The 25834-nt window shown below is 44.8% G+C and overlaps 1 protein-coding gene across 3 annotated transcripts in view; it reads left to right on the top strand.

Moving 5' to 3' along the window:
• The window catches only part of Arid1b (AT-rich interaction domain 1B), a 354101-nt gene that overhangs the window by 229992 nt on the left and 98275 nt on the right, over window positions 1–25834 (top strand). For all 3 annotated transcript variants that reach the window (XM_029471378.2, XM_021186013.3, XM_085832859.1), the window contains one exon: window positions 22199–22442. In XM_029471378.2, the coding sequence (XP_029327238.2) occupies window positions 22199–22442 (244 nt within the window). The remainder of the gene's footprint in view (window positions 1–22198; window positions 22443–25834) is intronic.

Here is a 25834-nt window from a genome sequence, read left to right as displayed (position 1 = left end):
GCTGTCTTCAGACACTCCAGAAGAGGGCGCCAGATCTCGTTACGGATGGTTGTGAGCCACCATGTGGTTGCTGGGATTTGAACTCTGGACCTTCGGAAGAGCAGTCGGGTGCTCTTACCCACTGAGCCATCTCACCAGCCCGGCCTAGTTCTTAATGACTTTGCCCATCAGAACATTACCAGATTTGGGGCAAATTGACTTTCAGAGAAATACTGAGTAGAATTTTAACGTGATTCCAAGTACCACATAGCACATACTTCCACTAAAAATTATTTTTTGTCAGGCCAAAGAGGTGGCTTTCAGTTCAGAACCCTAGCACTCGCTTCTCTTGCAGAGGCCCGGCCTCAGTTCCTAGTATGCACGTGCTCTCCACAGCCACTTGTGACGCCAGGACTAGGGATCTGCACCCTTCTTACTTTGTGACCTCTAGGCACACAAGTGACACATCAGACATACATGCCAGCCAGATACCCATGCACATAGAATAAGTTTAGAAGATTGTCTTTTTCTCTGAAATACAGATTTAATGGGATCCAGTATCTTACTGGATTATCCCAATCTATATACAGTTTATACTCAGGGTCAGTCCTTAAATGGTGGGCAGATGGGCTCTAGCTCAGCCCTGCAGGACTTACCACAGCTTTTGGGTTTATGAGGTCTAATTAAGGGTAACTTAGGGGTGTGTCTCTGTCTGCTGCAGTCTTCCTGTCCCGTGGTATAGTGGGGAAGTGCTGGTTATGGAAGGGACAGCATGGTAAGTTTTGGCAGCAGCTAGTATGCAGGCTTGTCAGAGGAAAAGTGAAATAATAAATGCTGAAGAGAGCTCAGGTGAGCTGCCACGTGGGGAGATCTGCAGTATTCAGCAAAGCCCCAGTGCCAAATCTGGATCCCCACAAACAAAGATTTCACACCTGAGGCCTTGCTGTCAGCTGCTGTGAGCCACTTGGTTTCCGCCTCTAACTGCCGTTCTCCTGGGTTTACTTGGGAACTTGTGTGTTTGTAGAATGAGAAATGACTGTGCCAGGCATCTGTTAACCAAACGGTGTAGTGTAGAGTATGCTTTAAAGATCTGAATGAGCCTGGGATGTGTCCAGATGGACGGCTCTGACCCTGTGCTTTGAGGAATATTTGGAGTATCTCACATGCTGGCTTTTTTCCTCCCTTAAAAGTATTCTTAGACTCTAACAAGTGCCGAGACAGGTCAGCTCTGGTTCAGGTTGAACGAGCTGCCAGTCATCCTCTTTATGCCCTTGTGAAATATGTGGTGCTGGGGAAAGGGAGGGAGGGAATTAGCATTTACTGAACAAGTAAATACTGGACCCTGTGCCAAGTACTTGCCACACACTGTGTGCGTGAGTGCGTGAGTGCAGGCGTGATTGTGCGCGCACCAGAGGTTGGTGACTTATTCTTTTATGACAGGGTTTCTCCCTGAAGCTGAAACTCATCAATTTAGCGAGGCTTGCTGGCCGGTCAGTTCCAGGGGCCATCCTGCCTCTGCACTCCCTTCCCCAGCACTGGGTTCCAGACAGATGCTGCTAGGGTTTTCATGGGTGCTAGAGGCAGAATTGACTTAGCAGACAAGTATCTGAATTGCCAGAGTCAGACCTGAAGCTCCTGTGATGGTACTTTGTTATAAGCCAATCTTCCTGGGTTTGTTTATGATGGTTGTTTACAGATTTACTGCTCGTTTGTACTCCTGATAATCTAGTTCTTGTTACAACTTCCAAATGGCTTGAGTGTTACCTGGGAGGATTTCACTTCTGCGTTGTTTGCCACAGGGTAGCATTACTTTAGCAAATGGCCATAAGCCAGGAGCTGGCTCTCTACGCGGCTCACAAAGTGATTACCAGTAGACTGTGCTGGGGGAGCCCGCTCTGGTGATTAAGTACCTTCAGGTTCTCAAATTGAGTTAACCTCTGGGACAGCCAAGCACCTTTGCTTCATCAGTGGAGTGCCACAAAGCAGGCTCAAAGGTGTTACCATTACCACTGCTGTCCCCAGAACCTTGGGCTTCTTTCTAGGCTAATCAGCCTTTATTGGAATGAAGCAGTTCCCCTTGATAGGCCAGTGAGTTCATTTGTCTGATGGGGAAGCTGGCTTGTCTCCTTAAAGCACCTACACACACGGTAATAATTATTCACCATGGTTGTTTTAGTAATAACAGATGCCCTAAAAGAGACCACTCTCTTTTTTTAAATTTTGTATTGAAAATCAGTTTTTCAGGAGTTGAAAATCACCAAGTATTTTTAATATTGAGAATTCAAAGCTATTTTTCTCAGAAAACTTGTTGAGATCTATCTATTGTGATTTTTTTTAAGTTTATTCATTGTATTTGTATCTTGGGTATTTTATCTGCATTCATATCTGTGCACCAAGTGTGTGCCATGCCATCAGAGGCCGGAAGGAAAGGTGTCAGGTCTCTTGGAGCTGGAGTTTCATGTGAGCTGCCATGTGGGTGCTGGGAATTGAACCTGGGTCCTCTGGAAGAGCAGCCCTGGCTTTTAACCCTCTAGCCCACTGAGCCATGGCTCCAGCTCCCAGATGGACAGCTCCATTTGTAACTTCAAAGAACAAAAGGTAATTTTCAGAGGCTACACTGTTTTGTGTCGATACATAAATGGTTTTCTTGACATTTCTTCTAGTTGTGAATAGATTGTTTGTCACGGTGAACATTGAAGACTTTTGTCTTCCGTTTCATACTTTCAAGCCTTCTCTTTCCCCTGTAGCCTGGGCTAGTGCCTATAAAGTGGGAAATTCACCACGCTCGCTTCTGAAGAGAAAGTAAACTTGACCTGGTTTCTTTGGTTGTTTTTGGTTTTAAAGCTAGAAGTATTCTGGCCCTGAATATTATTGATTCTGTACTTAAGACAGTATCATCCTCTGTGTGTGTTACTGTTAAAGACTTTCATTTTAAATTTTTAAAAGTTCTTTAACAATGTATCAAGCTCAGTTGTGTAACCCTTGATTTAACAAGCATGTTGGTGTTTGAACCAGAACAGGTAAACGAGCCCTGCTGAGAAGTCGTTAGTGGGTTGGAATACTTGTGGCCATGGGGTCAGGGGTCAAGTCATTCTGTGCCCTTAAGGACATCTGTTGGAGTTGGAGTCATTGCTGTTTTGAAAGCAAGGCTTGTGATTTTCAAGTCAATGCTCAGGAGCAGTGTGTTTTAATGCTAGAGTGTAGGGCTGGCAGTCCGTAGGGGGAGGAAGCCACCTGCTTAGTTGTGCTGCCCTTGCCTCCAAGGCTCTGGCAATAGAGCCCAGGCTGGCCTCCCTCCTACAGAGTCATTTCTTTAAATGTAAGTATTATGCAGGCATAACAAATGCAGGCTCTGTACAAATTGTAGTATTTAGCTTGGTACATTGTCTCAAAATGCACACAGTTGTGCAGTCTGTTCAGTCCACCAGCAGCAGCTCAGTGCCTGCCTGACCCATTCTCTGGCGTCCCAGCCAGCCACGCTGGTCCTACCGTGGGAACAGTCGGATTCTGCTCATCAGCATGTTAACAGTTTTTGTGGAAAAAGGCCACAAAACTTGCGGAACTTGTATCAGCATTCATTCAAATGAAATTTTAATGACTCAATAGTTTTTGCATTGAAAACCAATTCTTAATAGTTTAAAAAGAATGCAGAAAGGAGAAATAACATTTTCTTTAATTTTTTGCCTTTCTGTTCTTTTTTAGCATTTATTTATTTACTTATTTATTTAGTTTATATGAGTGCTTTATCTGCATGTACTCCTGCATGCAAGAAGAGGGCATCAGATGGCTGTGAGCCACCATGTGGTTGCTGGGAATTGAACTCAGGACCTCTGGAAGAGCAGCCAGTGCACTTAACCACTGAGCCTTCTTTTTAGCCCTCTATTCGTTTTGTTGTTGTTGTTGTTTTTAATTAGTTTTCATTTTACTTATTTGTGTGATGGAGGCATGTGTGTGACGCTCCAGCGAGCAGTCTCGTAGGGATGAGTAAATCAGTTCTCCTTGTCTCCCATGTAAGTTCCGGGGAGCAGATTGAGATACCACCAAGCCGGCTCACTAGTCCCACTATTCAGAGGACTAGGTACAACCTCTGGATTTTTATTTGTCTCTTGATTATTAAAAATAAGCTAGGATGCCTATTAGTTTTAGCATAACATCTGTTAAATTCCCTAAGGACTCCATGAAGGAAACCTTAGTGAGATGACCTTCTCAACAAAGCCCTGTCTTACTTGGATGCTGTGTTCTTACTAGTTTGCATACTTGAGTCAGGGCTGGCTTTGTTTTTCACACCCGCAGTGCTTTAGTCTCTTTGCTAGGAAGCCAGAGGTGTTGTCTCTCTTGTCTACATCACTGGAGGATGGAGGGTCTCATTACAGTGGAGTCTTGGCTTTTCCAGTGGAGCAGAGCTGAGATCGTCTTTTCCAGTGAGACGAAGACAATGCACTTGGATTATTAGACACAATTTCCATTCCAGGAAGACAGTGGGCTCCTGGATAATGCCAGGATCATTTTTTGTTTGCTTTTGTTTTTATTTTTGTTTTTTTCATGTTCCCCTACCCCCTTTGGTTGTAGAGCTAGACTAAAAGCAACAAAGAGGGAAACAGCCATGAGAGAGTGACCACAAGACCCTGACACCTGGTTCTGCAATAGGCAAGCCAGACTCATCTGACCCTCTACTGGTCTCCCGAATGGTGGAGCATGTTGGTTGTCCCAATTTATCAAGATGACTAGCATATGTGACCCTAAAAATGGTTTGAATACTTGGTATGATGGCTCTCTCCCTCCTCCCACTTCAAAAAATGGAGGGAGGCTATGTGGCTAAAATATGTGTATGAGTATGTGTGTACACACATACATATGTACATGCATACATGAACAGGAGCTGCCGTTTGCTCTATTCTTGGTAGTTTCTAATAGGATTCAGGGACTTTGTCAGTACAAACCAGTTATCAAGGACGAGATGGAAGACAGATAGTTAAGTAATTGTGGTGAAGACTAACTGGTTACAGAGGAGGAAGAAGAGGGGCAGGGGGGAGGGGGGAACTACGTTCAGACCACAAGCCCAGAGCACCAAACCGACAGGCATCATTCTCATCTGGCCCACATACTGGGCAAGTCTAAGAATCTCTAGGCACTTAGCAAGGTCACCATGTTGGGGCCTCTGGTGACAAATTCATGGGGGACAAACTAGGCTTAGAATTGACCTGAGGTTTTCAGATTCTACCTGAAGCAGAGTCACCCTCAACCCCCAGTTCAAAAGAAGGGGTCACAGTTTTCTTTTACAGAGACCTGGTTGCCCCAGGGTTGTGTCTGCCCAGAGGACCTCCTTGTCCAAGGCTCATCATGGCGCCTTCCTGCTTGGCTGTGCATCTGTGTTTAGCTCAGTAGCTTTAAACTGTTCTTAATAATACTTGCTTTTTGAGGCATCTGCCCAAAGCTTTGCCTGCTTTTATTCTTGCTTTTCCCCACACCCATTTTGTCATCAATCTCTTTAGTTCAGCCATCTAGAAAGCATATGTGTGCCACACTGCCCTCACAGTGTGTGCCACAGTGCCTGTGCTGTTGCTGTTTTCTTTTGCCCCTTCCTCAGACCCCATTTGTTCATATTTCTGTGCCCTGTCCTATGTAGTTGTAAGTATTTGTGATCATCTTTGCCATAGGCGTAGCTCTTGGGCATTTAAGTGCAATTTCTGCTGTAGCTCATGTTTGAGATCTGAAACAGTTGTAGATACTTTAGAACTCAGCTCCGAAATAAACAAAACTGTTGATCACATTACATTGCAGCAGGGATCCATTGCATGCTGAGAGCTGTGCTAGATCATGGTAAATGTCACCCTTAGTGTCTCAAAAGGCAGTCTGTCTCCACCACTTGGTTCTCTTGTGTGTCATGTGTCCTTCCTGGGGGTGGTTAGCATACAGAATGGAGGTAGGGGGAAACCTGATGATCAATTCTAGCAAAAACTCTTAGGCATTCAGAATAAACTCATCTAACATTTGCTATCTGATTTCCCTCCCTGTGACTATGACCTCTTTGTTGTGTTTGAGGCATGCTGTCCAGATAAGGTAGGCTGGCTGTACCTGTGAGTTAGCTGTCCTCGGTTGAATCTGTTTATGGTCTCTTGATTTACATGGCTGTGTGTGACCTCTGGGCGACCTACATCCAGGGAGATGGGAGAATGTTTACAAGTCCAAAGAGTTGGAGAACCAGAGAATACATTAAAACACACTCAAAGGAAAAATCAGAATATAGATCTATTTGCAGTCACCAGAGGAGCCGTAAGCCTGTTCTCTGATGCTGGTACAGTACACCATAACTGCTGGGTACATTTGCATGTTGGCTCTTCTGTTTGTCACTTACAAAATTGTTTTGAAACATGCTGTCACTATAGCCAAGGCTGACTTGGAACTCACTCTGAAACCCTAACTGGCCCCAAACACATGGCAGCCCTCTTGCTTTCACCTCCCAGTAATGGGATTACAGGCATGAACCACCATGTTTATCTCAAAGTTTTATGGTTGCTTCCTAAATGAAACAAGATCTTGAGATAGTTGAGTGCTATTTTAGAGCTGGAATTATAAGTCTTCGGGAATACTGCTAGCATTGCATGTTTGCATACAAGTACATGCACACATACATGAACGATCACATACACACCCTTTGCCGTGTTTGATGATGTGCTAGTGGGCTAATGGATATACCTGTCAAACAGAAACCCAGTGTAAGCTGGGTCACGGAACGTGCACATGAATTTATAAATACCTACTTCTCCTTTTAAACACGCTGTGTGGGAGGTAAAGTTTCCGGGCTTGCATCAGTCATGATCGCCCTGCGCGGGTCTTAGCAGCCACTCATGTGCCACTTCCAAGGGGTAAAATGTAATGCTTTTTTTCTCACGTTTATCTGAAATAACATTGGCTAAGTAAATACTCAGTGACATGCTCCAGAAGACTTGTGTGGTCTCGAGTTGTCCACCTTAGACGTTAAAGGCCGGCTAGATAGCCTTAATCACGAATTTCACAAAACAGTTGCAACCCGCTGCAGGGTCACAGCACTGACTTCTCGCAGGGAGTCTGTAAGTTACTTGTTAATGTTCTCTAGCAAAACAGCTTCCCTGCCCCTGGAAAGGCAGGCCTGCAGACCTGGCTGGGTTTCTTCTCACTCCTGAGACATGAACACCCCTTTCATCACTTGGTCATGTTTCCTCTACTAGGAGTGTTGATTTCCAAGAGTGATCCTGTCTGAATGCTAGAGCAAGCATGGAGAGCTTCCGCTGAGAAGAATTCAACCTCAGCTTGATACTGTCCCTGAGCGGTAGGAAATGAGAGGCTGCAGCCTGTGGGAAGGGACTGCACACGAACTCACCTTTCTGTGACAACCTGCATTCAGAGACCCAGCCTCCTTAGTGAGCAGCTCTGAGGCTCAGCACCAACCCAACACACTCCTGCCTCATAGCCTGTGAGACAGACTCCTGTCTCTTGCAAGTACCCATTGTTCTCTTCCGATGGATGATATAATTTATGACTACAATTTTAAAAGATGCACAAATTATGAAATTGTCAGTTTACACATCATCTTGATATAGAACAGCAGGTTGGTCCTTTGACATCTTATATGTATATACGTAATTATAGGCCAAGATACATTTTACTTACTAAAGGAAATGTGGCATAAATTAGAAATTCAACAGTGGGGCTTCCAGTCACTTATTTCATTTTCTGAGTTTGTTGGGTTTTTTTGCTCTTAAGGTTTTTTCTCTCTCTTTTTTTAAAGGTAGTGTATGGTGCCATGAACCTAGTCTTTCATCGTTAACGAAGTTCCTAGAAGGAATTTCCGTGTCCCCTCTTTTCTGTTCCTAGTTAAATAAAGCTAACAGTAAATGTCCCTTCACCATTGCTGCACTGACCACACAACCATGCTCTCCTCAGCCATGCTCTCCTCAGCCATGCTCTCCTCAGCGCTTCAGCCTGCTCCTGTTGTGAGGAAGCCCAGTGACTTGCTGGCCACTGCTAGGACCATCGATCAGGCCAGAGCAGGGCCACACAGGCATGGGGCTGCCACACAGGCTCTGCGGGTCACTTGAGGGCTTCTGTTGGTAGCTTTTGGTGCTTGCCTGTTTTCTTACTTTTCACATCTCTCCCTTGGCTAGATTAAAATTGTTTTATTTATGAATATGTATGTTTCTGAAGAGGAGCCCTTACACTTAAATGAACCTGTAAGGAGCCCGTAGAAAAGCCAGTGCCCGCAGTGCTGATAATGAGAAGGGACAAGGCGGCCCTGCTGGGTTTATTTATGACCTTCTGCCTTTGTTAGCTCTTGTGAGAAATTCCTTTCTAACCATAACAATATTGCCGGAGATTGGCACTGTACAGAGAAATCCTACAGAGCCCCGAGGCCCACAAACTGGCAGCCTTTCAGCTCATAACCGATTGCCGTGCTGCCCGTGGACTGGCGGTCCCCTTGGCTCCTCTTTTCTTCAGTTCTTACGTAGTTCTCCTCAGTCTTTCCATGCTTGGTTTTTAAGAAGAACCCTTTTTTCTCAGAGGCAGACGGAGTGCTACTTTGCACTGTGGAAGAATTCTGAAGAGGGCAGGCCTTAGGAGGACAGGGAGGGGCAAGTCTAGTCTGCGATAGATAGAAGAAAGTCACATAGCACCCCACTGCTCCTGGAGCCGCAGAGTGGTGGACAAGCTGTTCTTGGGTAAACAGTGCACTGGTTATTAGATTAACTCCATGCCAGCCCTTAAAGATGGTTTATCTCCACTAGTTTTGGTCTCCCACTTTCAAGCAAGCCTGGGATTTTAAAAGCATTCACAAAGAATTGCCTTTACAGTTGTGACTATCTTTGGTTGTAAACAAGCATGTGTAACATTAAGCACAGAACTCTGCAGATGAGCGAGATGACAAGCTGCTCCTCGCGGTTTGCTCAGGGAGCAGGGAAGCCAATGCTGACCTCGCCACTCTCTGGTCAGCCTTTGACATAAAGCTTCCAAAAATGACAGAAGAACAGGCTAGTGGCTTCTGCTTGCAGTAGAGATGGACAGATGTGTGTCTCCACGTTCCAGGGGCCAGCTTTTCAGAAGATTGTGTGCCATGGGACCTCACCTTGAGCTGACTTCCACAAGAGCACTGTTGACATTTATGGAACGTCAGCCTGAACTCTTAAGCATTTGTAAAGGGGTGTGTGCACATACAAATGTCTCTGTGAATGTAGGTTTGTATTCTCATATATTTTGTGCTTTCTGAGTTAAACTATTCTCTACGTTTATTTTCTATGGTTCATCGATTTTTTTTCTCCAGTGAAATGATAATTGTTTTTAACGCAAGATACTCTAATAATCCATGTTTTAAGGAACTTACTAGGTTGAGATCTCAGTGATTCCTGGTCCACATTGTACTGTCCAGTTTTGCTATTTTCTGTTTTTAACTTTATCTCCACACTGTAATATGGAGCAATCAAAATGATGGCCAATATTTATCAAACGAATCTCTGCTAACACACAGTTCTCTTGGTGTCTTTGAAACAGGCCAGTTTTGTAGATAGATGAGGAAACTTAAGTGGTACACACTGGGGGGGGGGGGGTGGCACAGCCAAGATTGGAACCCAGGCATCCTAACCCAGGCTTACCTCTTCCAAGTGGCACATCTCTGCTGGGCACTGTAGGCATTAACAGATGTGCCAGAGAACCCTGGTTTCCACATTTCTTTCCATGCTCTGCTACAGGTATACAAAACTGTCTGATAAACATTTTACAGCCACAAATGGGAGCTGTGCTGGTCCCACCTCACAGCGGAGCTGTTAGCATTTGTGCTCATGCCTGATCTTCACATTGGCACAAGTGCCCTGTCCTCCTTCACCTGTGCTCATCTTACACTCAGTGAATAGCCTTTACGTTCGGTTTCAGTGTTACAAAAGGATACATGAAACCAGCACTTGTGTGCTTAATATTCTGTATTTATAGGTTAGCTAATCTTTACTAAGACAGAAGTATTATTCCTCCCACTGTTTGAAGGGTGAAACTGAGGCTGGTTAGCTTAAGAACCCTTTCCAACAATAGCTGAGGATATGTCTGAGCCCTGCTGAGTGCTGTCTGCCCTTGCTGCAGGCTCCTACCTGGAGAGCTCGCTGCCACGCTGGTGTCCCTGAGAATCCACATTACAGAGGACATGAAATGAGCCCTTCTCCTGATGCCAGATATCACAGTGTGTGCTGCGCTGTTTGTAGCTGCGGACGTTAACTCTTCCAGCATCACTGTGAGGTCATTACATGTAGGGATGAGGTCATCGTGCATGGTGGCCTGTGAGCCCTCATCCTGTGCGTGATGTGTCTGAGCCATCTCTTTATCCTTCCAGAGCCCAAGGTTGTTTTCTTTTTTGTTTGTTTTTATTTTGTTTTGTTTTGCTTTGTTTTATGACCACCTCCAGGTACCAGAAAAGGTGACTAGTGTTCTAAAGAAAACTGGGCATCTCCCAAAAACTTGGCAGAAGCTGATATTGATAGTGAGGCCAGAGAAGGGGATTCTGGAAAGGCATCCTTGCCCCTGCCAGGCATTGATAATATATGATTCACGTGGCTACAGAGAGGCTAGGCAACCAGAGGGTTAGTGGCCCCGTGCCTTCCTATATGTATGTTTTGCTGTCTCTTGCACACACCTTGGAGAGTCCCTGAATTCTGTTCCAGTGTGTGGGGGCATGCGCCAAGCAGCTGCTGAGGTGGCTGAGACATGGCTGTGCAGGGCCAGGAGGAGGTGCACACGCAGCAAGCTCACCCTGAGGCCTCTGAGCGCATTATTTTCCTTGTCACGATCACGGCTATGATTTCTAGTACTGAAAGTTTCGATCTGCAACCTTGGCTGGGTTTATGGTCACCTCCTCTCAAGCGGCTTTCTGAAGTAACACAAAGTGGTCATATGCTCTTAGAAAAAAATATTATGCAAAAGTGCACTTGAATGCTAACACTTGAGACGTTAAGTGACCAGCTGGCCTTATAGAGAAATAGAAAACAAGTTGTTTTGGAAATCTCTCATCTAAGTGAGCCTGTGAAGCATAACAAAGAAATAAGGAAAAAGCAGGTTTTCGTTGGGCTGTTAGAAGACTACTGCGTGCATTCAATCTCATTAAAGAAAAAAGTCTCCATAAATCATTTCCAGCTGTACGTAACTAAGCTAATTGCCTTAAACTACCTCTGAGTCCATTTTGTTGTTGTTGTTGTTGTTGAATGTATATGGTTTCAGGGCTGGCCATTTTGTAGGACTGTGTAACAGTAGAAAATAGAAAGAGGCCATCAATTTGAGAGTTGGGGGAACAAACATAGGAGAGTTGGAGGGAGAAAGGGAAAGGAGAGAAATGATATAGTTATATTTTAATTAAACTATTTTTAAAACAAGTACAAATTAAACAGGTGGAAGTAGTTTTTTAATAAATATAGTTAGTAAGCAGGGGCCACTTCACTTTTAGTGCTGCCACTGTTAAGGATGTTTGCTGCCCACCACCATGCCAGTGAGTGGCTGCTCCCTGTCACTTCTCCGGTGTGAGTGACAGAGGCTAGTGTTGCTTTGTCGTCTCTCCATATTGTGGCATTTGTATTCATATTTTCCTAGCTTAAGATCATTTAGCCTCAGTGCTTCATGATATTCCTGAATATGTATGTATCTTTTATAATGTTGGAGATTCAGGCTGTTTGCAGTATGTGTGTGCTCGTGTGGAAGTAGTCCCCTCTGCTTCTAGACATCTCTGTGTACAGAAGTGGAATGGTAAATTTGGGAGTGGAAGGTTGAGTTACATAATTGATGTGCTTTTAGCATTAGCAAGTGCTGACAAATGATTGCCCAGAGTAGTTCTACCGATTTATCTTCCGACCCTGTGTATGCAGCACAGTAAAGGAGGTCTCCCTCCCTCTGTTCCTTTATAACCATGACATCTGCATTTGCTGCATTGGTGTCATTTAGTGTTGATAAGTGTCACCCTGATTACCTTATAAACACAGTGCTGTTCAACTAAGTTCTCACCTTATTAAGGTGATCTGCTACCACCTTGCATATCCGGTACCTCGTGAAAAGAATGGAAAAAGGACAGCTCTTCCCCATACACTCACTCTAGAGGAAGAGCCTGGGAAGACGGCTCAGTTGGGGACATTCTTGCTACACAGCTGTGAGGACCTGAGGACAAATCTCCAATACCATGCAAAAGTCAATGACAGTGTCTGTAACCTCAGGACTGAAGGACACAGGAGGAGCCCTGGAGCTTGCTGCCAGCTCATCTACCTGAATCAGTGTACTCTCATAGCACTGAAGTCAACCTCTGGCCTCCATATGTGTATACACACACACACAGCACTGTGGTAATAATTACTGCAGGAAAAAAAGTCCATGGACAAACATGAAAACTAACAGACAAGGCTGAAAAAAAAGTCCATGGACAAACATGAAAACTAACAGACAAGGCTTGAAAGAGGAAGACCCTCATGCAGCTCCAGACATGTCCTCCAAGGGCCGAGTCCTTTGTGCTGTCAGCAAAAGCCACAGCAGTGTGGTGTCCTAGGAGCGAGAGCTTCACCCCTCCCTTGTGTGTGCAGAGTGTTGGCCACACCACTTACTCAGGTGCATTGTTCATGCTGAGATAAGATGTGAGGGATATGTGTCCCTTCTGTTCGATTCTTGCCCCAAATCAGAAACTCTGGGCTCATGATAAGGAAACAGCAAACAGTAGCAAATAAAAGAGCATTCCACAAAATACCCAACACGAGGTGGAGATCACAGACAGACTCAGAAACTGTCCAGGTACCACGGTACATTGCAAAAGGACACTTTATACATTCTACTCTAAGAGAAGACAGGAATGAGGGAGCCGAGTCTATAGCTCTGTTGAGGGCTTGGCAGCCCTTGCCCCACTGTTAGAGCAGTGGCTTGGACAAAGGTGTGGAGCTAGCAGAGACCTGGTCAGGGTGTGCAGCAAGCCCCCAGCACTGGCCTGGCGGGGCATGCGTGGGCCAAATTACTTTCAAAACAAACTTTTAAAATCCAGGGAAGACTATAAAGCAGGCCGTGTGGCCCAAGTTCATACAAAAATACCTAGACAACCAAGTTTCAGGGCTTTTCTGCTAACAAACTTGTCTTTATTCCACACGGACTCACTACAGTTTGTGACTCTTGTGTTTTTCAGTCATTGCTTTCTTAAGTTGCTAATTTATTTGCAGTTTCTATGGATCTTGCTGTTTTAAAGAATTTCCCTGTTACACTGTTGAAGAAATACGTGTCTCCCGAGGGCTCGTGCCTTTTTGTTTTTAAGTGTTATTTTCAGAGTTTCTGCATGCTTAGCATTGAACTTCTAAGATAAACAGTGACGCTTTGCACCATGAGACATGCAAAAGGTGGTATTGATGGCTTTTCTGTCCTAAAAATTTATAGTATGTTTTCAGTGATAAAAACAGGAATCAGGAGACAGAGTCTAAATCATATATATTTACAGACCTTGTTAGTTTGTCAATTTCCTCTCAGAACACATGGGTCATTAATATTTATAGGTCCATTCCTGGTGGTGATATTTACAGAACACCATACCATAGTCCAGAGCCATCCTCTGCTCCATGGTTGTAGCCAGGTGACCCGGGTAGCCCATGGTTTTAGAGTAGAATATAAAATGTTAAAGGTGTGTGCTGTTCATAGCCAGCATTAGGACAGCATTAGAATACAGCCTGATATTTTGAGACTTCAGACTCATTTGTACGATGATTCTTAGAGCTCTTAACACTCAGGAACTTACCACAGGCCAGAGAGTGCATCCCTCTTTACCTTAGAGCCATAGACATTAGTGAAGTCACCACAGTCTGGAGAGTGTATAACTGTAACTTAGAGCCGTGTACACTCATGAAATCACTGCTGTCCAGGAGCACAGAGCTGTTTAACTAAGTTCTCGCCTCTTCAACCTTACTCTCTTACTGTTTGCCTTAATTTGCGTAATTCTGTAGTAAAACGTATCTGTCTGGGGAAAATGCAGATCTGTTCCCCAGTAGTACCTGGAATTTTAATCTTTAGTTTTTAAAATTTCACACTTGGAACCCCATTTCATCCTCCACCACTCAGTGGTTAAAAAACACTGGCTGCTCTTTCAGAGGTCCTGAGTTCAATCCCAGCAACCACATGGTGGCTCACAACCATGGGATCTGATGTCCTCTTCTGGTGCGCATGAAGACAGCAGCAGTGTACTCATTTTAGATAAATTAACCAGTTGCAGGACTTGTCTTGGTTCCCTGGTTCTGACATCCTAAATTAGAACACAGTTGACACAGTGGAGCCTCAGTCCTTCTCCAGCTGCCTCCCTGACAGCTTCAGCCTTACCCTCTTTGTCCAGCCCCTACCCCTCAGTGAACTTACATCCTAGGCTGCACCCTCCACAATCATGCACTCTACTTTCTGCTCCTAACTCTTCCTACCCCTTGGTGCCCAGCTTTCTACCCTTGAAGAGGCCTACCTTCCCTCCAGAGCTTGCCGCCTCTCACAGTGCTTCCCAAGAAGTGTCCCTTGGGGAAATCAGCCCATTGTGTTTGCTACTGCACATTCTGCCTTACTCCTGCTCAGCCTCAGCCCCACCCCCTTACTCTCCAACAACCTTACCTCCACACTATCTTATCCCCCCACAACCCTAGCCCATACCACCATACCCCACACACACAGCCTTACCCCCTCCACCATAGAACTTGATGCTTTTTCACCATAAGTTATCAGTTTGTCTCGCCATTGAAGGTTGGTGACAGGAACTTCAAGAATGTAAATGCACACAGGACCTGCCCACTATCTAAAAAGATGTGTGTGTGCACACTTCCTTCTGCAAATCTCACTCCTACTCCTGCTGCACCAGCTGCAGCCATCTGTATAGCACGTGCACCCCGGTCTAGCCATTGCCATTTTATTACACAGCTTTGTTTCCTATCCTATACTTTATGTATTTTTCTCACAGTAGTTAAGGGATGGCAGTCAGTCACTGGTGCACGTGAGCCATAGTTTTTCAGTGCTGGCGTAGGCCTTGATTGAAGGACAAGAAGGGTTTTGTCCGCCGTGTTAGGTGAGGAATATTTGGAGGGTAAAACAATGAGCTCATCAGACAATACACCGTGGTTTATTCAGTGAGCAAATAACTGTGATGTCCCAGTGCCAACTCATGGCCGCAGAGTTGAGTCATTTCTAACACTTAAAATTATTTACGAGGCTATTCCCAGGCACTTTAACAAAGGCTAGGGTTACTTCCAGATGCAGGTTAATTCCAAAGTTCATACGACCAAAGTTATAAACTCTTTTACCAAGTTAACTTTTAATTCAAGACTTTGCGTGCTGTGGTAAAAAGGCCTATATGTTGCCAACACATCTGGAGATGGTTATTGGTCACAGAAGAGCAGAAAATCACTCAGGAGGAGTTCAAAACTCAGGAGTATTTTTGTCACACATGCCCCCCACACACAAGGAGCATGCAGTGAGAAACACCCGCTTTTCACGTGGCATGTTTCATGCCCATGCTACCCGCCCCTCCGAATTTGCAATGGCTATATACTTCGTGTTAAAAATGTTCACCTGGGACCAGGAAAATGGCTTAGTGAAGTGCTTGCTGGGTAAACATAAGGACCATTGCGTTTGCTGACCCTGAATTCAGGGTCCATATTCCCAAATAAAAAGCAAAGCACCGTGGAGACAGGAGGACCTGTGGGCCTTGCTGGGTAGCTGGACCATTGGTGAGCTTCAGGGTGAGTAAGACATACTGTCTCAATAAATCAACAGAAATGGAGGAAGACACACAAGCTGACCGTAGGCCTCTGTGTGCGGTTGCATCTGCACATACACTGCACGCAAACAGGTATGCACACGTCTTCTCTCTCTCTCTCTCTCTCTCTCTCTCTCTCTCTCTCTCTCACACACACACACACACACACACACACACACACACACACAGTTTTCACTTCAAAACCTTTAAGACTAGCTGTTACTTTATGTGCTGATTCTTACGTGTTATTTATTATTTCTTTTACAGTTTTATACATTATATACTTTGATCATAATCTCCCTTATTAACTTGCCTTATCCCGCTCCCAGCAAATCCCCCTTTCTTCCCAGAGCAAGATGCCCCTCCTACTTTTATGTCTCTTATTTTGAGGAAATATAAGTGTTACAACATTTTTAACGTTATGCTTAAGACTGAATTCTGCCTGTGTAAAGTGTCAGCTTAGCTCATTATCCCAGAGATGTCCCCTTAAAACGAGAATTGCCCACAATGCAATCATTGCTTGAGTAGAGCTGCAAATGAGTCGGGGGCAAGTTGTTCCCAGAGGGGCTCTTGGCTATCTGCATGGCGTGGAGTCTGACCCACATTTTTCTGTGTAGTTCCCTTGGCTTTGGGGTATGTCCCTGTCATCCACTGGAGTCTGTGACTTTTCTCATCCATGATGAGTATTTTCTCCGGCCAACCTCACTCAGCTGAGTGTTGTAGATATTGTCCTGTAGGATAAAGAGGTAAAGTTTTGAATGTGAAAGCTGAAAGGAGGGTGGTTTTCAGACCTCAGGTCTGAGGATTTGCTCTGTCTTTCTGACATCCTTCATGTTTCATATTAAGACCGGAACTCTGAGCTTTTAAAAACTCAATTGCCATCTAGACAAATGAGCAGGGGGGGAGCCTGGGTAGGCTGCTTGCGATACGGGTTTGTGCTGAGAACCTGGGAAGTCGTGGGAATCTAAGTCACTGAGCATTCTTAGCTTGTGTGCCAATTATTAGCTCAACTTAAATATCAACTTCAAGGTACATTTGTATCAAATGCTTGAAGTTACAATACCAAAATAAGCTGGGAAGGTTTGAAGTGACTTTACTGTACTTTTCACGTAGGCTAGGAAGCTAATGAGGAGGCTGGGTCTTTGACCCCCTGAGGTGGTGCTTCGTAGTCAGGCTGGGAATTCATTCATAAAGTGTAACAGCTGGCTCAGTAGTTTGAGGAGAGCTTTTGTGGTAAATATTTAGAACTGTTTGCATGTGCTGGGTTATGTTGTGCAGTGTTTGCCACGTCACTGTTTATCCGTTCATTTCCATTTGCTCTTGAGCATTGGAATCTACCCTGTCTCTGTCCCGTGCTTAGCATAAGAGTCGGTGTTCTTAAAGTTAGGGGCTAGGTGAAGGAATGCGTGTGTTATCTGCGTGTATGCATGGGTCTGCGTCTGTGTGTGTGTGTGTGTGTGTGTTGAATTGTTTGAGTGTGTTTCTCAGTGTGTGGTGTGAGTTGTCTGAGTGTGTAGGGTGTGTGTTTCTCTGTGTATTTCTCTGTTTCTGTGTGTGTATGTGTGTGTATGGGGTGCATGTGTTTGTTTCTCTGTTTGTGTGTGAGTGTGTGTGTGTGTTGAATTGTTTGAGTGTGTGCGTGTGTGTGTTTCCGTTGGGGGTTGGGGGAGGATGGAAGGAAGGTCTTCGTGCAGCGGAAGATCACTGAGAGCTTTGAGGAGTTGTGATCTGGTGTTTTAACCCATGCCTTAAGCCCCTGGGAAGTCACAGTGAGAAATCATTAGCTGTGTCCTATTAAAACCCTGAAATGAGGCCTGTGCCTGTTGCATTGATTGAAATATCTTCTCTGCTCCTAACTCTGTTTATCCCGTGTCCTCATGTGGCATGCTTAAGCAAGGGATGCCCAAATGTGTGCCGTGTGGGGCAGCTCACCATCAGGGCTGATCTTTCCTCCAGCAGCTAATTGTATTGAGAGCTGTGGCTGGGAGTATTTGGAAGTTCATTTGCTTTTTGAAAACCCACTTATTTAATTAAGCAAGGGAGTACAATATGCTAGCCTATTCCCAGTTCTCTAAATCAGTATCATGTCCCAGTGTTGACTGAACTTATCCTGGGCTAACATGTGCTAAATTGAACGCCATACCAACAGAGCCAAAGAAATTCTGATGTAGTGACTCATAAATATTAAAGTGAGTATTTTCAGGGAGGTTCCTGCAATGCATAGACTTGAGAAAGCTTCTACTTAGTGTTTGTGTGTAACTCTTTAAAGTGACTCCTGTACACTGTCTTCGTACAGTTTGCCATGTGCTCTCCTTCTCTGACTCTTACTGTAACCACAGAAGAAATCTGCCTTATTGTTGAGTTGTAATAATTTATAGAAAAGTCAGATAAGGTTCCTGTTGCTGTTTGTAGTATTTCATCCATTGACCATAGAGTTAGACTGAGATTTGTCCTCGGGACAGTGAGGGGTGTGAGGTTGCAGTGGTAAAGTGTGCAGAGACCTTGCCTTGAAATGACTTTAAAAATTAAAAAGAGAATATTGCAGGTTTTCATGGTGTTTGATACAGGGACATTTTAAAAACTAAATGGACCCTTGTTGATAACAGTGAGCTCACATCAGTTGTGTTGGGTTGAAAAATATTCAGAATTCTGGGTGGCATTAAACAGAGAAAACCCAGTGCGATCGCAGAAACTCAGCTTATCAGGTTATGAAGGCAAAGCAGGAACGTTGCCCTTCTGTCCACTGGGAAAGAGAGGCCATAAGGGGTGCTGTGAGGCAAGGCCTACAGCCTCCACAGAGCCCTCGCTGCCAGCCCTCCAGCAAGATGAATAGAAGCAGTGTAGCTTGAAGGTGCCTTCCTGGGAGGAGGTGCAGGACAGCTTTGCCTGTGCATGCAGGCCTCTCAGATCTGACCAAAGAGGGGAGCTGGTGCCCTGCTGACTAACTGTCCTCTGGGGGAGTGTTACCGAGGCTGAATGCGTAAAGCACTGCTGAAGTTCCTTTATTAGTATGCTTTAAGATAGCTCTACATACAGAGACCACAAGGATCTGCAGGGCAGGAGCGTTTCTGTGTCATTTACATATAAAAGTTCCAAGAGGGTATAGCAGTAATATAAAAATTCTATCTTTTTATTGCTCTTCTGTTGCACCAAGGTCAGCACTGAGCTTCTGATGACATGTGAGCACCAGGGCACCGCCATGTTTATATTTCCCTCTTGATGCTTCCTCTGGCAGCCTGTTGAATAACAGAAGTGGTTTTGATGCCTCTGCAGCGTGCGAGAACGGGGCTCCCTAACACCCCCTCTTGTCGCTTTCTTCAGCAAGGAGGTGGAGTTTTAAGGGAGGATGGGGAAGAAATTTGTAGGTCATGCAGAGAATTACAGAAATTTATGAGTAACATTCCAGTTTTTATGAAGGAAGATTTGCATAAAATTATTTAACTACAATTGAAAGCTGCATTTACATTGTATCTGTTTAACTCTGTTTGGTCTGCAGTAGAAAATGTCTATCTAGCGATTTGCCAAATTATCTTCTCTGTAAAGGTGTGGGCTAAGTGTTTCCTCTCAAGGAGCCTTAACGTGGATGGAGCGTGCCTCACTGGCTGGTATTGGCAAAGCACCAGCTCAAAGGTTCATGATCCAGGGCTTGCTTGTGAACTCGGGGGTCACGGCTCTGTCACAGGCACCGCACCTTATGTGTCATCTCGTCCCAGAAGAGTTTTTCTTTTGTAGCTTTTGCTTTTTTAAGAGAAAACTTGTGCAGTTGTTTAGCTGTTATTTTGATCTGGTTTCTTTTTCTTATCAAAGCTAGTTAGTGAGACAAACTGCACCCTCACTTTGGACAATTAGCCAGTCACATCAAATTGTAAAGTTGAGCTCGGTCCAGTGGAATGAGATACCATCAGTACCCCACTAGTGGTTTAAGAAAACAACAAAAGCCATTTTGGCAAGTGACCTTGCTAGCCCTCTAGCTTTTAGGCTGTCCTTTTGGCAAAAACCTGTTTTGCAAAGCTACTTTAATTTCCTGTGTTTTTGTTCAGTGCTGAGATTATCCATTCACAGCGAAATCTCCATGTCATGTCAGTCTTTCAGGAGGTTTTGGTACTGCTGCTGGTAAGGTGTGCAGGAACTAATGCAGGCAGTAAGGTCCTCTTGTGGGTCACCTGAGACCTGTCTAGCACCAGCACCTAAGTCTTTGCATCAGGAGTCAGACAGTAAACATCCTCAGCCACGTGGTCTGGCCCAGTTGCTCAGTCCCTGCCTCAGCTGTCACAGGAGGAACCAGGGGATGCTGTGTCTTGCTATAGGGAAATACAGGGAGGCCACCATTTGAATTCCATGTTTCTAGTCTGTTAACAAATACTGATTTGGGTGGTTGCTGGCTTTGTATTTTGTTTTGTTTCAAGCACTTAACCATGTGAGCTTATGGGCTGAGTATAGTTAGAACTTACCTGCCACCCAGAGGTCATTGGTTGCAGTCATTTTGCAAGTTCTTGAGTTGGTCACATGGACTAGGAAGGACATACCTGGGAGGCAACCACAGCAAAGGTTAGCCCAAGATGCCTGCTCCTGTCCCGCAGATCCACGCCCGCTCAGTACAGCGAGAAGTGAGCTGGAGGACATGTCAGCCTACGTTTTGTTCCTAGAACTGCACTGATTGTGTGGGTGGCTCGTTTCTGAGTTGTGTGTAGCATATTACTGGATTAATAACCGTCCTTTATTCCTACCTGGCTTTGTAAAAGCAAAATCTAATTTATAAGATCTGAGGGGGCCCATCACTGTGTCAGTGTGTAATCAAGTTTAAATAGAAAGTTCTAGCTACTGTGTGTGTGTGTGTGTGTGTGTGTGTGTGTGTGTGCGCGCGCGCGCAAAGTCAGGTATGCCACTTGCCTACAGCAAAAATGTTTGTTTTATCTCTGAATTCTGAAAATTCTGATTCAATTTACCTCATCTATTTGAGAGTTGATAATAACATTCCCAGAGGTTAGATATTTTCAGTCATCGTGTTATTTTTCATAAGCAGAAATTTGACTTTAAAGATTACTCTTTATTTACTTAAACCAAAGGCATTCTTGTCTTGAAATGTTTTATATAAATGTCCTGGTTTTATGGGTCTGATGAGCTATATTTTATATTTTTATCTTTGATAACATTCTCCTAGAAAGAAAGCTCCTGCTACAACTCACTGTCCAGGGACTAGGGTCTAGTCCACAACTCACTGTCCGGGGCCTAGGGTCTAGTCCACAACTCACTGTCCAGGGACTAGGGTCTAGTCCACAACTCACTGTCCAGGGACTAGGGTCTAGTCCACAACTCACTGTCCGGGGACTAGGGTCTAGTCCACAACTCACTGTCCGGGGCCTAGGGTCTAGTCTACAACTCACTGTCCGGGGACTAGGGTCTATTCTTGCATTTGTCAGCTGTTTACTTTCTGGGCTTTCTCCTGAGCCCCAAGTATCCTCCTGACTCTGTCTTGAAAGCTCTGACTTGAGCTATGCATGGCAGAGCTGCTTGGAGTGCATGCATTCAGAGCAGCATGTCCTGGGGTTTTACATGTTGGTTTAGGCTCTTCCTCTGCCTTTGCCTTCCAGCCTTACTGAGCTGACCACCTAGGAGAACTGTCACACCAGCAGCCTGTCTCTCATTTCTGGGCATCCAGGCCTGTAAGCACAGCCACAAACTCCTTATCCATGACAGTGTCCTCTCCCATCTTGCCTGCCTTCTCTTCAGTTGTCTTGTTCTCTCCTGAGGAGCATGGCCTTAAGCAGTTACTACTCCAGACCTCTGTTCTGTGGGTTTTCAAGTAGAGCTCCTAGTAACTTCCTCTGAGGGTGTTGTAGTCAAATTAGATGGTATTAACAGTGCAGAATTGCTGCATAAGGGCATATCATGTAACATTAGAACTCATTCTGACCTTATAATGTCAATAGGATTGTATTTTCATAATATATTAAAATGCAAATGCACTGTTTTATTATATTGCTTAAAGATGAGAAAATTTTTCATCACAAAATTCAGTTATAATTTTGACCATTATTATATTACAAGATCCCAGCTTGAATTTCCTTATGACAGTTTCCCCAAGCCTATAGTTGCTCAGTTCATTGAAGTCTTCTTATAGGACCACTTCTTATTCCATCCCAGTGATAACTTGTTAAGCAGAGTGCTGCCTGATACAGCACTTACACAGGCATATAGCTGGGTGCTGATGGAGGAAGGGGAACCTTCAAGTCACTTGTGAGTGCAAGGTGCAGCTTGCCTCATATTTAATTGATACCAAGGCCGCCTTTGTGAGTTTGCTGGAGTGTAGTGAGAAGTGGCCACTCTGAGTAGACTCCACTAGTGTGTAAGAATCTTGGTCTTACCCATTCGCACAGTCTCTAAAGGAGTGACACTGTGGCTTTCAAACCATGCTTCCCGTGCTTGCTGCCCACGGTCATGTGTATGAACACCCGCTTTCTCTTTCTTTCTCAGGACCTGTCTGGCTCCATCGATGACCTCCCCACGGGAACAGAAGCCACTCTGAGCTCAGCAGTCAGTGCATCCGGGTCTACAAGCAGCCAGGGAGATCAGAGCAACCCAGCTCAGTCTCCTTTCTCCCCACATGCATCACCTCACCTCTCCAGCATCCCTGGAGGGCCGTCACCTTCTCCTGTCGGCTCTCCTGTGGGAAGCAACCAATCGAGGTCTGGTCCGATCTCCCCTGCGAGTATTCCAGGTACTGCCATCTCTCCTGGTCCCACCCACCCTCATTACCCTCAACCCCATGTGAAGACAGGTCTGGCTTAGCAGCAGCTCTCAAACTCTGCCTTCCTAGGCACTCTGTTTTACTCCTTAAAACCGTGGGCATGTTTACATATTGGGATATAACAGAGTTCCCTGCCAAACATACAAGAGTCCCAGTTTATAAAGAGTCAACCAATGAACGATGGATAAATGCCCAGCTACTTTAGATGAGACAGCCCAGGACTGTCTAACTACTTTTAAAAGTTCAGTTTGCCAGAAACCAACCCCTTCAGTGTCTCCTGTCTTCTAATCCCCCTGTGGTAAGGATCCTTCATCAGTGCGTGTCCTGGAAATGAGGTTGCTGATGAGAATCAACCATGTGTATAACATGGGGATTATTTTCTGACATGTTTTAGAGTTGATGCTCATCTATGATCACAGTCACACACCGATTGTGCCCAACTGCAGTCCAAAGTGCTGTGCTGATACAAGCTCAAACTTTGTTTCTGACAGTTTGTGTTCTTGCTAACTCTTGTGTTCACTAGACATCTGTATCTCTAATGAGTGTGTGTGTATGTGTGTGTGTGTGTGTGTGTGTGTGTGTGTCTTGTCTGTGTATATGCATGTGTGTCTGCGTCTGTTTTCTGGGATTCTTAGTAACCACAAGCATCTTTCTGGTATCGTATCAAGTGTTCAAACCCTCTAGCTCTCCATTGTTACACAGCAAACTAGCTTTCCATTATCACAGAGCTATAGTAATGTTTGCTGATGGGCTACAGGCAGTTGTCAGAAAGCACATTGCGCTTACTTAGTAAGATGAGAACTTAACTGCTAGTAAACTTCTTATTTATCATCTTCTCCCCCAAAATCACAGGAGATAATTATACCTACTTTATGTTTTATTCCTTTTCTGTTTTTATAAAATACACAGTGTGTAGTATTTATAAATAATACTAGCCATCCATGGAAGAGTGTGTACAAGTAGGCAGTGTGCTGTGTGTGCAGCATAATTAGGAAGTGAGCCCCCATGGGCCCATCGCCTGCTCTCAGAATGGGAGTGAGGGGTAAATGGCGTCTCCCTTGCCTGTTCTTTCCCAGTATCATCTCTCTGCTGCCTTCAGCTATTCTCTCTATGTTCTACCATTTTTTAAAAGAATTTTATTATATTTTTAGCATTTATGTTACTAGTTTTATTTACTATGCTTCTATAGAAATGTATCATACTGTAATATTTTATCCAAGCTGACTTACTGTCAGTGAGCTCAGATATACTAGCTCGCAAAACCAAGAAAGGCCCAGGCAAACCCAACAATGCGGTCTCCTCAGCCCCACTCCATGGGATGTAGTCTATCTTGCATATTGGTTGGTTGGATGGTTGGTTTGGTTTTAATTAAAGGCCATGTTTTTATGACTCTATGTTAATTTTTTAGGAGATAGAGCTGAAGTTCCCATGTGTTTCAGCTAAGGCGTTTTGACGTTACTTTCTTTCCAGAGTATTTGTTTGACCCCACGGTGGTTGCAGCAAACCTGCACGGACCTGTCTTTGAAACTGATTTCAGCACTAGGGTTGCTCCAGTCTCCACATTCCCCAAGGCCAATTTGACATTCAGATCCTTTTTCTAATGCGCTGTAGATGGTTGCCAGAGAGCACTACCCCAGTGGAGGGGGTAACACACAGAGCACTGTGTTCTGCAGAGAACTAACTTGTGGTTTCATTCTGAAGTAGATCTAAGCCTTAATATCCTCATGCAGTTTCTGAGGTGTGAGACATTGATTTTTTTTAAAAAACTCTTGGTATAAGCATTGACAATATATTTACCATTCCAAATAGGGATTTTGTTGTGCTGTGTGTTTGAGGCAGTCTTTCTCTGTACTGGAGACTAGCCTGACTCCTGAGTGATTCTCCTGCCTCATCCTTCCAAGTGCAGGGATTGTAATTGGATAGCGTAATGCCCAGCTCTAAATGGAGATTTGAAACTTCCATTTTCATTGATTGGTCTGGGTTGGGCTGTAGAGTAACATGCCATTGGATATGCTTGCTTGGAACACATGACTGGGTGTACCCCACACAGTAGGCTTGTCTCCCCTATGTTAGCTATCAAGGAAATGCCCCAATAGAAATGCCCACAGTCTAATCTGATGGAGGTAAATTCTCAGTGTCGGTGCCTTCTTAGAAGATATGTCAAGTGGACAACAAGATCAACCATCACTATTTCTAATTTTGATTTCTGTGCATTCAGGTCAGGGGTGGGACAAGAACTGATAGAACCTGCCTCAGCAGGTGAAGGGTCTTCTCTCCGTCTTGAGTCCTATTTATGTTCTATTTATTTCTTTATGTATTTATTTTTCTTTTTTCCTTTTTTTAAATTAAATTTATTGATTGACTTGCTTTACAACCCAGTATCAGACCTCCCTCTCTTCCCGGTATCCCCTCACGTAAGTCCTCCCCCCATTTCGATTAGAAGGAGCAGCCTCCTCTCTGGGTCTCAACTCCCCCTGTTTCCCCTATCTCACCCTCCAACCCCACCCCCTAGTTCTCCTTTTTTATAACTAGGAAAGACATGGGTCAGCAGCCAGAGTGAAGAGCAACATTGAGAATGAGACAGGACTGTCCCAAAGACCGACCAACACTTCACTGTTTTCTCTGAACATAGCCATTTAGCCTGACAGGTGGCCCTGCTGCACTCAGAGATCATAGGCACCTGGAGTTTGTTTGATGTGCACACAGGCTAGCAGCTCAAGAGCCTAGATATTGTTCCCATTTGCCAGGATAAAGACAGCATTCCTCAACTGAGTAGTGTGGGCTACATACTGAAATGGGCTGCTGCTGCACAGGACCATGGTTGGGACAGTGCTCACAGCCTTGTAATCTGGCAGGGGTGGTCCTTTCTCACTTGGACAGAAGAGCTAGGAAACTCTGAGCATCTTTGCCTAGTCTGAGAGTGACCCAGTGCATGAACTTCAGTGACCCCTCGTCTTACACACACCCCCTCCCCAGCTAAGTCTAAGGGCATTCATCTTGGAGAGGGATGGGCGCACACGGGGGCGGGGGGGGGGTGCTATCTCAGGGATTGAACCCAGGGCCTTACAAATACTAGACAGGCACCCTACCACAGAGCTATGTAACCAACCATCAAACATACTTTGGTATTTTTCTTTGGTTTGGATTTTGGTTTTGGTTTTAGGGAAACAGGCCCAAGGCTTGGCACATTAGGCAAGGGCTCTGCCAATGAACCAAGTCCTCACCTGGATATAAGGTTTTATGTCATGGCCGTTACATTTTCATGACGGTATTCCCATGAAGTTTATTTTAAAAGCATGGCCTCTTACCTGCCCAGTGTGACCTGTCACCAACCCTCTGTGGTGGCACATGTTTACAACCCT

The sequence above is a fragment of the Mus caroli genome, unplaced genomic scaffold (assembly GCF_978045245.1).
Source record: "Mus caroli unplaced genomic scaffold, Mus_caroli_1 scaffold_18, whole genome shotgun sequence".
NCBI classification, from domain to species: Eukaryota; Metazoa; Chordata; class Mammalia; order Rodentia; family Muridae; genus Mus; species Mus caroli.
The sequence above is the reverse complement of the archived record's forward strand: the minus strand, read 5'-3'. Positions and strand labels throughout refer to the sequence as shown.